At 47.2% G+C, this 14803-nt stretch overlaps 1 protein-coding gene across 5 annotated transcripts in view; it reads right to left on the bottom strand.

Annotated features, from left to right (window-relative positions):
* Positions 1 to 14595, bottom strand: part of JARID2 (jumonji and AT-rich interaction domain containing 2) — a 225224-nt gene extending 210629 nt beyond the window's left edge. The window contains exons 1-2 of one of the 5 annotated variants that reach the window (XM_074871234.1): positions 14497 to 14514; positions 13300 to 13930 (exon numbers count right to left, since the gene is read on the bottom strand). In XM_074871234.1, coding sequence (XP_074727335.1) covers positions 13300 to 13344 — 45 coding nt within the window. In that variant the 5' untranslated portion in view covers positions 13345 to 13930; positions 14497 to 14514. The other 4 variants (XR_012629258.1, XM_074871264.1, XM_074871223.1 and 1 more) reach the window with 4 other exon arrangements.
* Between the last annotated feature and the right edge of the window lie 208 nt (positions 14596 to 14803).

Here is a 14803-nt window from a genome sequence, read left to right as displayed (position 1 = left end):
GCAAATTTCAGAACACCTTCAAAAGCATGCCTGAACAGACGTTTTCAAAGTCTTCTTCCAAAGACAACAGTAGTGTGCTCATGTACATTCTTCCATTGTACAAGACAAAAAAGCATTTCCCTCCTAAACTACCATGCCCATCAGCCAAGCTGTAGCTGATCTTCTGAAGGCATGACCACGACACAATGCTGAGGGAGAACACGAAAGTAAAAGCAGCAAAAATATTGCCAAGGCAGCTAAAGACAGGAATAGTGGTAGGACCTAACCGGGAACTCAGGGCAAGCCATCCTCCACATGAGCAGGACTCCAACCATGGATACAGATCCTGGCCATTTTTCTCACATTATACTAAACTTGGTTTCACAAACTGTGCCGAAGGGCAGGTTAGCTCTCCAGAGCTGAGCACACTCCTGCTTCCCTGACAAAGCCCCAGACGCAGCTGCAGTCATGCTTGTAGCGTGCAGGCGATAAATTGACAACGCTTTGAAACACCTCTGAAAAGAGCTCATGTGAAGGAGACAGATTCCGTAGAGCTGATAACCAAGCAGTCCCTCAGTCAGTATCACATACCTACTCGTGGTTATGCAAGGTGAACAGGGACAACCGAAGGACAGAAAGGAAAGAAAGAAGCAAAGGCATATCCAGAAAAAATCTTCCAAAAAGCTAAAAACCTTCTAACCACTTTGCCAGGGAATCCCTGTGGTCAACTCAACGCTATTCCAGAGGGGTAAGCAGGACACGTGCAGAGAGGCGTGCGTGCAGGAACGCCGTTCCTGGTCCCATCTGGGCCAGGAGGCAGAGCCTAGCAGGAATGGCCTGACCAGTCATCAGGCATGAGTAGACCAGGAGTTAATGCATTAAGAGAGGGGCTGTCTGTAAGGGGAAAAAATGACAGACTCACTCCTGAGAGGATCTGAGAGAAGTTAGCGAAAAAAGGAAATAATAGTTTATTCCTTCAGTCTCCTCCATCCAAATTAGTGAACCAGTAATTTCCAAAATGCCCACAGGGAATTAATTTCACTGCATCCTTAACTGCAAGAGTCATAAAATGACACCACAAAAAGAAGAGGAATCAACAATAATATAAGAAAAGATGCTTGCGAAGGGAAAAAACATTATTACCTACATCATAAACACAATTCCTTCTTCTGCACGATACACCACCAGCTTTCATAGGAGCCAGCTGAAGTAGCAGTATAATGAAATACTAAGTATGATATAAAGAAATTATATTACCCAGAAGTCTTTAAGAGACCGTACTTTTCTTAACATATTTATGCTGAAAATTATGTTTCTGCTCTCCAAAGCAACAGGGCCCAGAAATCATTATACCTGGTCTGCCGCCCAGCCTGAAAGAAATCTGACCACCTTTAGTTATTCTGGAAGGTCATACTCAAATGGAGACTGCAGAGATCCCTTCAATAATGGAATCTAAGCACTGTTTTTTATGACTGGTCAGTCATGTCACATAATGCCGCTCTTGACTGAAAGAGATGAATATTAATGTCTTACAAAAAAAAGCCTTTAATGTATGTGAATTATGAAACTAGCTTTTCCTGAATGCTCACATCAGCAGGATTTGATTTCCCAAAAGTTCATAAAACGACTGTAAAAAGGGATGAGCAGGGCCATGTTCTACTTTTCCTCCACAGTATTTGCGCATTAACAGTTTGCTGAGCCTTGCATAACGTAAGTACACAGCCAGTACTTTCTACAACCAACACTCAAATTCTGCATGCAGGCTTGAGAGACAAGTAGCAACAGCGCAATCCCTCCCCTTCCAAAGTATTTCCTATGGAGCTGCCCCCAAAATGAACTGCAGGAACCTTTCCTCATCTTCCCCTCTCACCTTCAGGAAAAGAAAATAATACTACGACATTAGTTCGTTTCGCTTTCTTGCGAAAGAAATGCCAGCAGCTTCGCAAGAGCTAATTTCTTCAGACGAGGACGACGTGGATAGAGGAGCCCAATCAGGGAAACACACAGAAATGAGAGAAAGAGAAAAGCATGGAACTAGAAGACAAGGGGGGGGGGGGGGGGGGGGGGCGGGAGTGAACTGTTAAAAAATGCCAGTACTGTGCACACATGCACACTACAATGAAGAGAAGACTAAGGAAAGACACAGTTATTGCATTTAAATAAAATATTAAGAGAGGGCTCTGGAAAAGCAAAAAGAAAAAGAAACAATTCAGAATAAAAAAACCAGGCAGGACTACATCTAGTAAAGCCATTAAAGCCATTAAATGGCTATCACCCTCTTAGAAAACTAACATTCCTGCTTGCAAATACTTGCACACACTCTTACACAGGAATGGCAAAATCTCGAGCCCTGAAAAGCACTTCGGCATGTGCTTAACTCACAAGGCTCCAAGTACTTCAACTGACGTCAGTAAGAGTATTCATACATTTGAGACAGGCACGTGCTAAAGCGCCTTGCAGGATTGAAACTGAGGGTGCAGTTCCATATGCCTTTCTAATCCGCAGCAAAGCCAAAGAGGTACTTGTACCCCACTGTTTCCTTAACTGTGCCACTAAAATGTCTTTGCAGGCTTACACTGAAACCAGACCATTTAAAGATGAGGTGAGAGAAGAAAGGAGAGAATTGGCATAACTACTTTTTAAGCCTGATAATTTTAGTGACCCAATTTCGCATGCAGCATTTTAATTGTATTGATACGGCTAAAGCACTATACCATGAAGGAAAGATCAGTAGGGTCACCACTGCTGGCTTCAATGCTGAGAAAAAGGCATGTGATGCCACATCCTGATGTTCCTATAATTAAAGGAAACCTTGTTTTCTGTAGCTTCTTGATTTGACATGGTTTGGCCTTCTCACACTACTTGGGAACCTGGGGCAAAAATGCATCAGCACTTCAGTTTGCTTGCACATTCAATAGACACGAGTGGTTTTAACAAGAGAAGCTATCTGAACTTACTCTTCAGTAGTACAAGATAAGACAAATAAAGGCACAGGAAATTTCTGGAGGAACTCCCTTCTGTAACCAGGTCCTTGTTGTAGAAAGTAGAACGGCACACTGGCTTCACTTCTACAGTGGACCTCTTGTATTGTGGGGTGGGTGCGTGTGGCTGTTGAATTAAAAAGAGTACTTCTTCTACCATATCTAGCAGTGGAACTCGGCTTCCAGTAGCACAGGTATCTTATTTTTTTTCCCCTTTTTTCTTCTCTTGTTTAAGATTAAAATTGTTCAAATCCTATCTAAGCACCAGCACAACACGTAACAACAGTTGCACATTTTTAATCCTCTTCTAACATATTTTAATACTTTGGAAATTATTATGGCACTACCATGACCACAGGCACAAACACCTCCAGCTTCATTTTCACCTGCGTAGCCTAACTTCATTTCAGCCTTATTTAATATTCACCATGCTTCCAGCAGTAGGACAGTACAGCAAAATCCATGCACGAACAATCCTTAGAACAGACAAGGACAGCTGATTTTGTTTGCTAGGAAATAAAACATATATCTTGACTCCTATTTAGTCATGATTTCACAGTCCATTTAAGCTCACACTATTGCTAACAGAAGCAATCCAACCCCTCCCTTGCTGCTTCATTTTGTGCCCCTGCAACACTTTCCCCAGACCAAGTATTTTTATAGCTACATCACAAACTGCAATATTAAATAAATTCACATTAAAAATCAACCATATTTTGTCAATTCAGTTTTAACCGGGAAAGTCCCCAATCTGCAGGGGGAGTCATCACCTGGTACACATGCTGGCCTGCAGAAGAGAGGGGAAACAGGCAGCCAGAGGAAAGTTAAACCACTCCTTCCAGTGCAGTGCAGGCTTAAAACGATCATAAAAACACAGCATTAGGCAGCTTACTGGTCTCCACATTCACAACGTTGTTACTGAAGGCAAAATGCAAAAGCTACACACTGGACATTCCCACCAGAAATAGGAAGAAGGGGACAGTAGAACAGGACAGGACAGCTTCTCTCGACGGCTACTTCTTATTTTTGTAGGTTTTATTGGTTCAAGGCATCACAGACAGACTTGAAAAAAAGAAAAAGCCAGCTTCAAAATTATTTGCCATTAGAACAACTATTATTTCTTCCAAGTTATAAATAATTCACAAGTTACAGTTACTGTAACATGCTGTAACTCCAGCTTTTAAGTAACACGAAGCCTCTTGTCTTACAAAGTGATATTACTGTGTCCCCATTATATGTTGAATAACTAGAGCAAAAAAAGTAACATTGGTAAAAGCTTTTCAAACTTAAGATAAAGGCCTCAGCAGCAGAAAGACTACCATTTTACAATCTTACTCGGGTGTAGTACAGCTTTTAATAAATGATTAGAGGAAATATTATTCTAACGCATTAACTTCTGCTTTATATCCAAAACTGAAAGGGATGTTCCCTGGTCTCAGAAAGCCAGTCTGCACAATGGCAATAGGCCATGAGAATTTTCATCACTATCACTGCTCTTTGCGAGGGGGGAAAAAAAGAGACTGTCAATCAGAAAACCACAACTCGGGCATCCATCTATGTCATCCTTCCGTGAAAAACACTCACATTAAGGCTGGTGGTTTGGAACATCACCCAAAAAGGAACCACCTACAACACCAGCTTAGTTATCAGTCAATTTTACAAACAATTACAGAAAACCTTCTTTTTGTTTGGCTTTGAGTTTTGTAAATTCAAAAGTCTAGACCAAGTTTTGTAGGGCTGAAACCAAAACAGAAGCAGTTCTATTTTTTTTCAGCTCGAGTTGAGTTAAGAAGTTAATTGATCTGGCATACGTGCAGGGTTGGAAATTTGTGTTACGGGGTTTTTAGCATGCACACTGCAGCTGAGAGATTTGGCTTACAACTTTGATGTACCAAAAAGAACTCTGTGGGACAAACTGGCTGAAAGTAATATCCATGAAATAAAAAAGGCGAGAAAGAAGGAAACACATCCCTTCTCTAAATCACTCTTAATCTGCCTAACAGGCACCTTATAAAAAGAAAAAAACTATAAACATACGGTGGTAGCCTGCAGCAACTTGAAAGTATAAATGCAATTTCTAGGCTATGTACTTTCGGGGCATAAAGACTCACAGTTTTAAAACAGCATAGCAAATTATATGCTAAATATGACAACTAATAAAAATAATGATAAGCATCTCAAAGAGTGAGACCCTGGACAGACTCTTGTCTAAGACGCATGGTTTCTGTCCACTTTATTAGTAGCAACCTCAAAAAAAATTTGTACATTGCAATTCGCTTGACTTGCATGCTTTACATCTGCAAGTTCCTCTTTGTATTTCTTAAAAACGCAGGCCATTCCCACATGCAGCTAGAAAATTGTTATTAGCTGTTTAAATGGAGTTGTCATGGCCTACAGGAAACTGAATTCCTGTCACTGAGGAGCCTCAGAAGCTCACTGTCTTGGTTGGACTCCTCAAAATGCAGCGTGACTAGCCAGATGCCTCGCACGAGACTAAAGTTTACCTAAAGCAATAGCAGATTTTTTTATCCAGAAGAAAATAAAGCACAATCCTCAAAGAGAAAAGAAAGTCCTTCCCATAGAAAGGGCAGAAAAGACCATCCTGTCCTTGTGGGCAGTGAAGGAAAAAAACATCAAGTCAAAATGCCAGTACACAACATTGTCCAGAAATATTGGGGAACATGTATCTCTACCCACTCACATAAACCTGTTTTAAAAATAGACACAGAGCTGATTTCCATATGCATATAGTTGAAAGAGCCAACAATTTCTCCAAATTCACTCCCATCATTCTTAATTTAAAAGCACGCATTGCTTCAACACTAATCTGCAAGCAAAGCTAAAAATGAACTGCTTGCAATATATAGTTATCCTAACTTGGCTCAGACAACACAGTATCAAAGTGCAAAACTAAGATTAGTAGATTATGTCAGAATGAGCTCCCATGGTTTATTTTTGAACTTTATAAATATCGTTAGCCAGTCATCATAGCATGTGTGTGCCAAAACATGCTCGTCTCCTGCAACCATCACGTCATCCGAAAGATGTCAGACCAGCAAGGCAAGCTCAAAGAACTGAAAGCAGAGCACAGGGACGTGAATACCACAGCAGGCCACAGTTTCTCGACTTGATTCTTATTATTTGCATTTCTTCTAGCCTTTAGGAAGTAAAAGCAATATAGTAACAGCCACAAATCCAAAGCTGCCTTTTTGTAGAGCAAATCAAGGGAAGAACCTGGCAGAAAAGACCGCAAAAACCCAAGTAGGACAGACCAAGCAGATTATACGTTACAGGAGAGACATTTAGAAAGGATTAAGCCATGCCCCTCAAGTGATGCAATTATAAACTCTTCTGGGGGCATCGTCACATTTTTGCTAAACCGGTTTTAGCAGTGTCAAAATGTCTGACTGCAACTGTAACAATCCTACAGGCACTAAACCCAACCTGACCACAAACTACTCTTGCTCCACAGGCCTCACCTACATGCAGAAAGTGTACGGAGACCTTAGTACAGGTTTCTCATTTTGTTTGTGTTGCATTTTTTTAATCACACAATCCCATTTTTATGCCTGATTCTTTAATCGGGCATAAAAGGGTTTTGTTCCCACAGATAAAAATACAGGATATGGTTTATGACGTGCCAGTCCAGGATGAGACATTTGACGCAGAAATGCTGAAGCAGTTTCAGATGCCGCTCTTCCCTATGTGAACTGGTGGAACGATGATTTCCACCTGAGCATTTTTCCCTTGTTTCGTGCTCAGCCAAGCTGGTCACTCCAAACAGCCTTCTGCAGCAGCATAAATGTAAACCGATAAACTTCGCACAGGAGCAGATGGGGCACACTCACGCCATCCGTCTGCTCGCAGACCAGGGAGCTGTGATCTCTAGCTGAGAGCCTTGAGACATGGTGTTCAGCACAGCAATGCTCTCAGCCACGGCTCAGCTTTGCCACTGATCGTGGCCACGCTTGCAGGGCAAGTTGAACAGCAGCATTTTACAGCTTCAGTCCCTTCATCGGCATAAGGAAGCGATGGACAAAAAGAAAGCACACGTGGAGGGGAAGAGAGCTAAGCATATTTTCGAGCAAGCCCTCACTGCTATAATTAAAGGGTTTATTCCTTTCCCACAGCCCACCACTGGAAATACCAGGCCTCTGCCAGACTACTGAAGGAACAACATCAGAACAGGATGTCATTACACGAGGGAAAGTGTGAAACCCGAGCATGTGAAATGGCAAATGGTTTTAAACCTTCTACCTACTGATTCATTGAGAAAACGTTTTTGTGACTGACTGAAATAAACCCACCCCTACAAATGAAAACCAAGAGTTCCCAAATAAAACCTGCCCGTTAAAAACCAAGAAGGATCGCATCCAATATTCCCAGTAGTAATGAGCCAGCAAAACAACCAACCCATCAAAGATCTAAGAGAACACCAAATACATTTTGGCAAGCATATTATTTCCTGTATCTGAATTTCAGCGCCAAGTACTCCTCACATACTAGACCTGAATTTTACAAGCGATTTGCAGCTTTTAAGTTTCCTGGTGGCTTCCTACCACTTAAAAATGCTTTAAATAAAAAATGGTACTAAATATAAAAAGTATATGCATACCATACCCCATCGTTCACTTGGACATTAAACTCCAGGTACGTTTTACCCTTTCCTCTCAAGTCGTAACAAGAGGTTAGGGGGCTTTGTGCTGCTGCTGAAGAGCTAGATTGTAAAAACTGTCAACTGAAGTTTTGGCCCATTGCATAGGGACATTTAGGGCCATCGGCATCAGGAAACATTTAAGGGAAGCTCAGGTTTGGCAACACTGAAATTTGCATTATTAGACTTGAAAGTTAATGTCCCATTAATCTTACACAGAGGCAGTCAAATCCATCAGCACTATTGTTTTCAGACTGTCTGCCCACTAAGGCAAACAATGCATCATTTACACTTGGTTTACATTTATAGTTGGGAAGAAAGCCATGCAAAGGACTGGGGGGAAAAAACAGAATGTTTTAAATGCAAATTTGGATTTCGCAGCAATGCATGTATTCCTCTGCAAATACCACATCTGCTAAATCACACAAAAGCTGGGTGCTTGTAATAAAAAGTAATAAACCTGTCTCTGCTTTTCCTTTCCCTACTTTAAAATTACCTTTAAGCCTCCCTTTCACTGGAGTGCTGCAAACTGGAAACTTTAGAAATGAAAGCAGCTGGTGTTTCCCCTCCCTCCCCAAGTTCAAGTTGATTGAATTCAGTCACTATATGATATAAATGGCCAAAAAAATCCCTCAGATCAACCCCAAAAAACATTTCCCTCCCCCTCAAGAACTTTCAGTTATGTTCAAACCAGGAAATATCAACAATGTGTATAAACAAAACATAAATTTTAAATCTGGAGTCTCTTTAGCTTCACACTATGAGATTTAAAAATTGACCTACTTTATGTAATACACCCACAGCTGAGTCATCACAGTATCAACTGGTCTCTATCAGCTGCAGGGTATGATCATCACTCAAAAGAAATCAAGTACCCATACTGAAATACCTCTTTTATTTTATTATTATGTTAAAAATGCACTGTTAATCTAACAGTCCAGACCATAACAGGGAGGGGGAAAATCTTGAAGAAAATAACTGAACTGCATAAAGTAGTCCCTGTATAGCAGATGCCATGCCTCATAGCAAAAGCCTGTAAGCTACAGGATAGAATATTGGACAAGGCTGCAGAAATACAGATTAGTTCCATCTCTGCCACTGTTACAGTATGTAGCTTCAGGCAAGTAATTTAAACTTCTTTCTGTTTCATCAAACAATAAAATGGAGGGAATGCTACTGCCTTACAGAATCAGCTGACGTTTATACCACACTTTAGCATATGCATAACATTAGCTATTATTTTACATCTACAGAAAAAGAAGGGGTAATATATTTTTAATACTGGCTTAGTAGGCCTCGTAAGAGAAGGTGAAAGTGCTTAATGAACATTAGAAACTCTTCACAGGGGCCTTGATTCATTATAATTCACTCTGGACAGCATCTTACAGAGACTGCTGGCTCATGGACTCCTGGCTCACGGTGCACCTGAGTGAGCAGGAGTCCATTAGTATCTCAGGGCAAAGCATTTGTTGATAGCAAAAAGCAAATATTCCTTAGGAAAAAAAAAAAAATAATTACTAGTTTCTAGTTACATGCTACCACATAGCCACTTACAACATAATGCTGTAGTCTCAAGAGACCAGGAGGAGGTTAAGAGGAACTCAAACTCAGATCTCAAGTGCAGCTAGCATCCTTACACCATTAGCTAAAGTTATACATACAGAAAAAAGTGATAGTTGAGCACACTATGCTGCTGGAATTGTTACTGCAAGCCTAAGAAAAACCCAGCACAAGAAAGCTCCAGAAGGTTATGTGAAATAAGATGCAATGTACACTGAATACCTCTGCTGCCACTGGTGTATTCACATTATTTCTTGTAGGAAGTCATCAAACTTAAAGCACGCTGTCAGTTGTGGGGCTGCAGGAGAGAAATGAGGAAACTCCCACAGAAAAAAAAAAAAAAGCAGGGCAGGACGGTTGGGCAGAAGCCCTGGGGTGCCAAGGGCCACACAAACATCCTTTACACAGGAGGAGGTGGTACTGCGTGGTCACCGTGCCCCCCCCAAAACTCCCTGAGCCCGCTTCAAGCACGCCCAAGTAGAGAGCATTTTTTCAAAGGCTGCAGCACTCACAGGAGCTCTCCTCGGATGTCTGTAGCAGGCTAATCCTGGACAGGCCTTGCAGGCCCTCTGTCTGAGGGGCTTACCAGGCCGTCTGTAGGTGAAGCGTGTCACCTCATGGCAGACTACAGCACTTTTACTTCTGCAAGGACAAGGAAACAAATCACACGAGGCGACAGCAGTGACATTACTCCTTAATTATCTTTTGCCATCTGCTACCGTTGCAGAATTGTGCAGGTATTTTAAGAGAGTAATCCAGGTCTGATACTCTGACACCTAAACCAGCGAGAACAGAAGATTTGCTATTCAGCATCACAAAAACAGGCAGAAAAATGCACCTGTGAAATTACGCTTAAGACTTCAAAGCTTTTCATTTAAGAACTATTAATTCCAAGCGCATACTGAATGCAGTCTGGCTTCTCGGCTGATGCTTTACAAAGCTGTCAGTTTTCTGAGGCTTGAGCCAAAAGGCAATATTTGATATGTAAAGATGTTTGAGAAGGAGGAGGGTAAAGTGAGAAGAAAGATTTGTATGAGTCAGCCATAGTTCTTTTAAAAATTAAGTGATAGCGTTTTTAAAGCACAGAAAAAAAAAGATGCATACCCGGATTTCCCCGTTCCTGGGTTATCAGTTGCAAAAGATAACGCTCTCAAAGTTTAAGAGAACTTTTAACTGCAACCAGTTACAGGAGCAGGGAGCCAAGCCCCGCCACGGCAGCCCGCAAGGCACAGGCTTTACTCCATTGTTCTCACCACCTTTTTGTTTTCAGAATTCATTTCGCAAACGCCGAAAAGCAGCAGCCTGAACAGGCTCCACTCCCGATACGACAACCCGCAGCGATGCGAGGAGCGGGGCCACCACAGCCGCGCTCGGGGCCTGTGCACCCGGGATCACTCGGCTGGGCCCTCGCTCCCCACGGCGGGGCATCACCCCCGGCGCGGCCCTCGCCTCGGGGACGGGAGCACCGGCGGCTCCGCGGCCGGGCCCGACACCCGGCGGGCCATTGTTCCGCTGCGGCCCGGCCGCGGGGCAGGGAGGCCGGGGAGGCGAGGCCTGCCTCAGCCGCTGCCGGCTTTCCGCACTGCCTCTCCCGGGTCACCTGCGGCGGTGCCGGGACGCCCGGGCCGGAGAGGCCTGCCTCCGGGCCGCGGGGTGCCACCGGTGGGGGCCAGCCTGACAGCACGGGTTGGGGGCGGGGAGGGGGGAGGGGTGCTCAAGGACCCCGACCCGGGGACGAGCGGCCCCCGCGGAGGCCGGGACGCGGTGGCGGCCCCGACCCGGGGCGGGCGCTCACACCTGCAGCCGCGCAGGCGGACAACAAAAGGCCCGGCCGGCACCGGCGAGGAGGAGGAGGAGGCGGCGGCGGCCAAGGCCCGGCGTGCTCCGCCGGGCTGCCGCAGCGCCCGAAGGTCACGGGCAAGAGGAAACGTGCCACGCGTGTCGCCACGCCGCGTCCCCACGCCTCCGCCCCCGCCAGGGCGACGTGACCGGCCCTCCCCTCCGCTCGGGGCGGCGCGTTGACCGACCGACCGACCAACCTCCCACCCCGAAACCGGCAGGGCCGGGCCGGGCGGCCCCGCACCTGCTCACCTGGCCCGGGGCCGGGCCGCCCCCTCCCTTCCCCCCCCCGCGGCGCCGCCGCCGCCGAGCGCTGCCCCGGGGCCTCCCCCCGCCCCCGCCCCGCCTCGGCTCTGACGTCACAGCGGGGGCGGGGGGGGCGCGCGAAGCGGGGCGGGGGGGCCTAGGCGACGAAGATTCCACGGCGCGCAGGCCCTTCCCTTTGTGACGTCACGGGAGCAGGGCGAACCTGGCCGGGCGGCGGCGTGGCCGGCGGCCCGCGGGCTCCCGTCACAGCCCCGGCAACCTGTTGCTGCCGCCGCCAGCGCGCCCCGCCGGCACCGCCGCCCGCGCCCCCGCCCCCTGCCGAAAATAAAAAAAAAAGGGGGGGGTAGGGGGAAAGAAGGGGGGGAGGGGGTGTTAAAAAAAAGAAAAAAGCGCCGCCGCGAAGTTGGAACCGGGGAGCGCTCGGCACACATCGCCCGCCCGCCCCGCCGCGCTCGCCCCCGTCCCTCCTACCTTCCCCCGGGGCGCGGGGCCGGCGGGAGCCCCCCTCACCCCCTGCCCGGCGGTGCGGGAGCGGCGCCGCATTGTTCGCCCCCGCGAGAGCAGCGGTTTGGGGCGATCTCACCCCCCCCCTTCACCCCCCCTCTTAATTATTAACACCGCGGTTTCCTCCACACACCCCCCCCCCCGCCCCGCTTTTGTCTGCCTGCCTGGGAAACGTGGACGCCTCGCGTGTTTCGCCAGACTTTCCACCCGCCGTTCCCGTTTCGATGCAACACTTTAAACTCGCCGGCCCCGGGCTCCCCGCTCCTCTGCAATGCGGATGTATTTTAATTCGGAAATTTCGGGGGGGGGGGGGGGGGCAGCTCCGAAATAGCGCGCAGCCCCCCACCCCCCCCCCCCCCGGGCTGCGTTTCAGCGGGGCGGGCAATCGATAGCGGCAGTCAGCTGGAGTCAACTGCAGTTTTTACCAAATCTATATAATAGCGAGGGAAAGTGTCCCGAAGGTCACCCTCCCTGCCAAGAAACACCCCTCGCTGAAAAAAATCGGCACAAACGACAGGCGCGATATAAACTACAACTTTTAAAGCCTCGCATCAAACACACCCGAAAGCATGGATTTGTATCTTCCACCACCACCACCCCAACAAAATGAAGAATTTTTTTAAAAACGTGCAGATAAAAATCATTATTCGCTCTACTGCGTATTTGGCTAATTCTCCTCAGTTTTTCCAAACGTAATGAAAAACTCCCCAATGCCAATCAAAACGTAACTGGAGCACGAACAAAAATCCAACTATCCATCCACATTTATATGTTTAAAGGATTAGACAATTATAAGGGATTGGTTAAGCGGTTGAATAAAGAAAGGCAGAAATACAGCCCGGGCTGCACTGGATTAGCCCAAATTTTCGAGGCATCATAATGAATTATTTTAAAACTGTAGCGAGCCATTTTCCCCATTATTCCAGTCAATCCCGAGGAAAGCGTTCCCGGTAACGCGATCCCCGGCTGGTTCGGTTTCTATCGCAAGGCAGAGGAGGAGACGATCGCGCACAGGAGATGGGATGTGGTGGTGCGAGAAACGAGCTCGCCATAACCAGACACACTCGACTTCAACTTAAAGGGCTTCCAGCAACCGCCGCCGCCGCTTCACCAGACGGGGACATACACACGCAGATCATCAAAAAATACCTCCTTTCGCATGCAAAAGCGCAATATTAATACAAGCGCTTGAAAAGGCAGCTTCGTGACATTAGCGCGGCAGCCCCCCGAGCTCCTCGCCTTTCATCTAAAACTAGATTATGATTGTGTCATTTGAGGTCAATACATTTATTCACTGGAGGAATCGCTACACAAATCTGGTTTTATAACCAAACTGGGTAGAAGGTTTCCCCGTTAAAAAGGGCCTCTGAAACTCCCCCACCACACCGCAAAAAAATAAAATCCAGTATCACATTTGTTTCGAAAGCCTTGTAGCTGCAGGATTAGCTATAAACTTGACATTCGCTGCCATTTCCTAAAATTGGGAGTCAAACGATATATGTTATTACCACTTACGTATTTCTTTTGAATTATATTCCTCTTGGGTCTTTCTTTGCTCATTCTGGTATCCAAATTCTGATTGCAAAAGGGGACAATTGCTTCATGAATTAAAGCCGCGACAATTTAAAAAAAAAAAAAAATACCGAAAAAATCCTGGGGGGAGGGGGTTGTTTGTAGTGGTATCTTGTAATCCGACTTTCTTTCCTCACAATGTGATTCTCCTAGCAATAAATCCGAGGAATGGGGGACGGAAAAAAAAAAAAAAAAAAAAAAAAAAGACGAATGCGAAGGAAACAAACAAAAAAAAAATCACTTTAGTGAAACATTATAATGGAAAATTTCCCCCTAAACACAAAAAAACGACGCCCTTGATATCCCCTTTTCTCTTTCTCAAGCCACCTAAGCGATCTGCAGGTCCTTAGTGTCAGAGCTGTAGTTACATCTTGGAGAAGGAAAGGGGCCGAAAGGAGAAGATAAATAATCAAAACGTTGGAAGTCACGTTTGTGCCGCTGCAGCAGGGAAAGCGGCAGAGACAACTCCAGCAGCGGCGGCGGCTCCGGCGGCTCCGGCGGCGGCAGCGGCAGCAGCAGCGGCGGCAGCAAGGGCTGCGCGCACCGTGTGTGTCTCCGCTCCTCCAGCTCCCCCCTAACCAATGAGAACAGCTCTCCGGCAGCAACTTTAAATGGACCTGGCTCTTTTTTTTTTTTTTTTTTTTTTTAAATATATATGTCTGCGTGTGTGTGTGCGCGCGTGTGTGTATATATATATATACACACGGGCACACGCGCACGCACGCACACACACACATACATACAGCGCTTAGGGCCTGGCCTGAACTCCCAACCGGGATAGGAGCCGCAACGCCCGGCCCCCGCTGCGTTCAACGCATGCAACAGGCCTCGCTGCACACTTCATGCGGGTCAAGCGTCACACGCTCCCCTTCTCCCCCCCGCACCCCTCCTCCCACCTCTTTTTTTTTGGCATTTAAGCGCGGCCACCCGGCAGCCAAGGTCGCCACTCGCCCTGCGCCGCAACCCGAGCGGGGAGTTTGGCGACGGTCCCTCACCGCGCAACACGCTCTGTCGCCCTGCCCTGCCCCCCTCCCCTCCCCGCCCCGCAGCAGCCTCTCTCCTCCCGTCTACCGGGGGCTTCTCCTTCCGCTCCGTCCCTGCGCCCCGCCACGCCGCGCCTTCCCCGGCTCGGGCACGCACCGGAGCCCGCCGCGCTGGCAGCACCTGGCCTCGCCGGCGGGGCTCCGCGCAGGGCCCGAGAATTGTCCTCGCTCACGGGAAAGTTGTAGTTCCCTCGCCACAAAATGGCGACGGCGGGGAACTACACCTCCCGGCGGGCCGCGCGCGCCCGTCCTGCCCGCCGCCGATTGGCCGCTGCCCGAGGAACCCCCTTCGCGACGGTCGTCTTTTCCTCCCCCCCGCCTCTCTCCGTTGGTTTCCCCCTCTGCTCGTGTGTCCCCCTCCCCTCCCCAAATCCCACCCCCCCCGGCGCTCGGTGGTAGAGGTG

Source organism: Strix uralensis, chromosome 1 (assembly GCF_047716275.1).
Source record: "Strix uralensis isolate ZFMK-TIS-50842 chromosome 1, bStrUra1, whole genome shotgun sequence".
Taxonomy (NCBI): domain Eukaryota; kingdom Metazoa; phylum Chordata; class Aves; order Strigiformes; family Strigidae; genus Strix; species Strix uralensis.
Note: the sequence above shows the minus strand (reverse complement) of the source record. Positions and strands in the feature narration are given on the sequence as shown.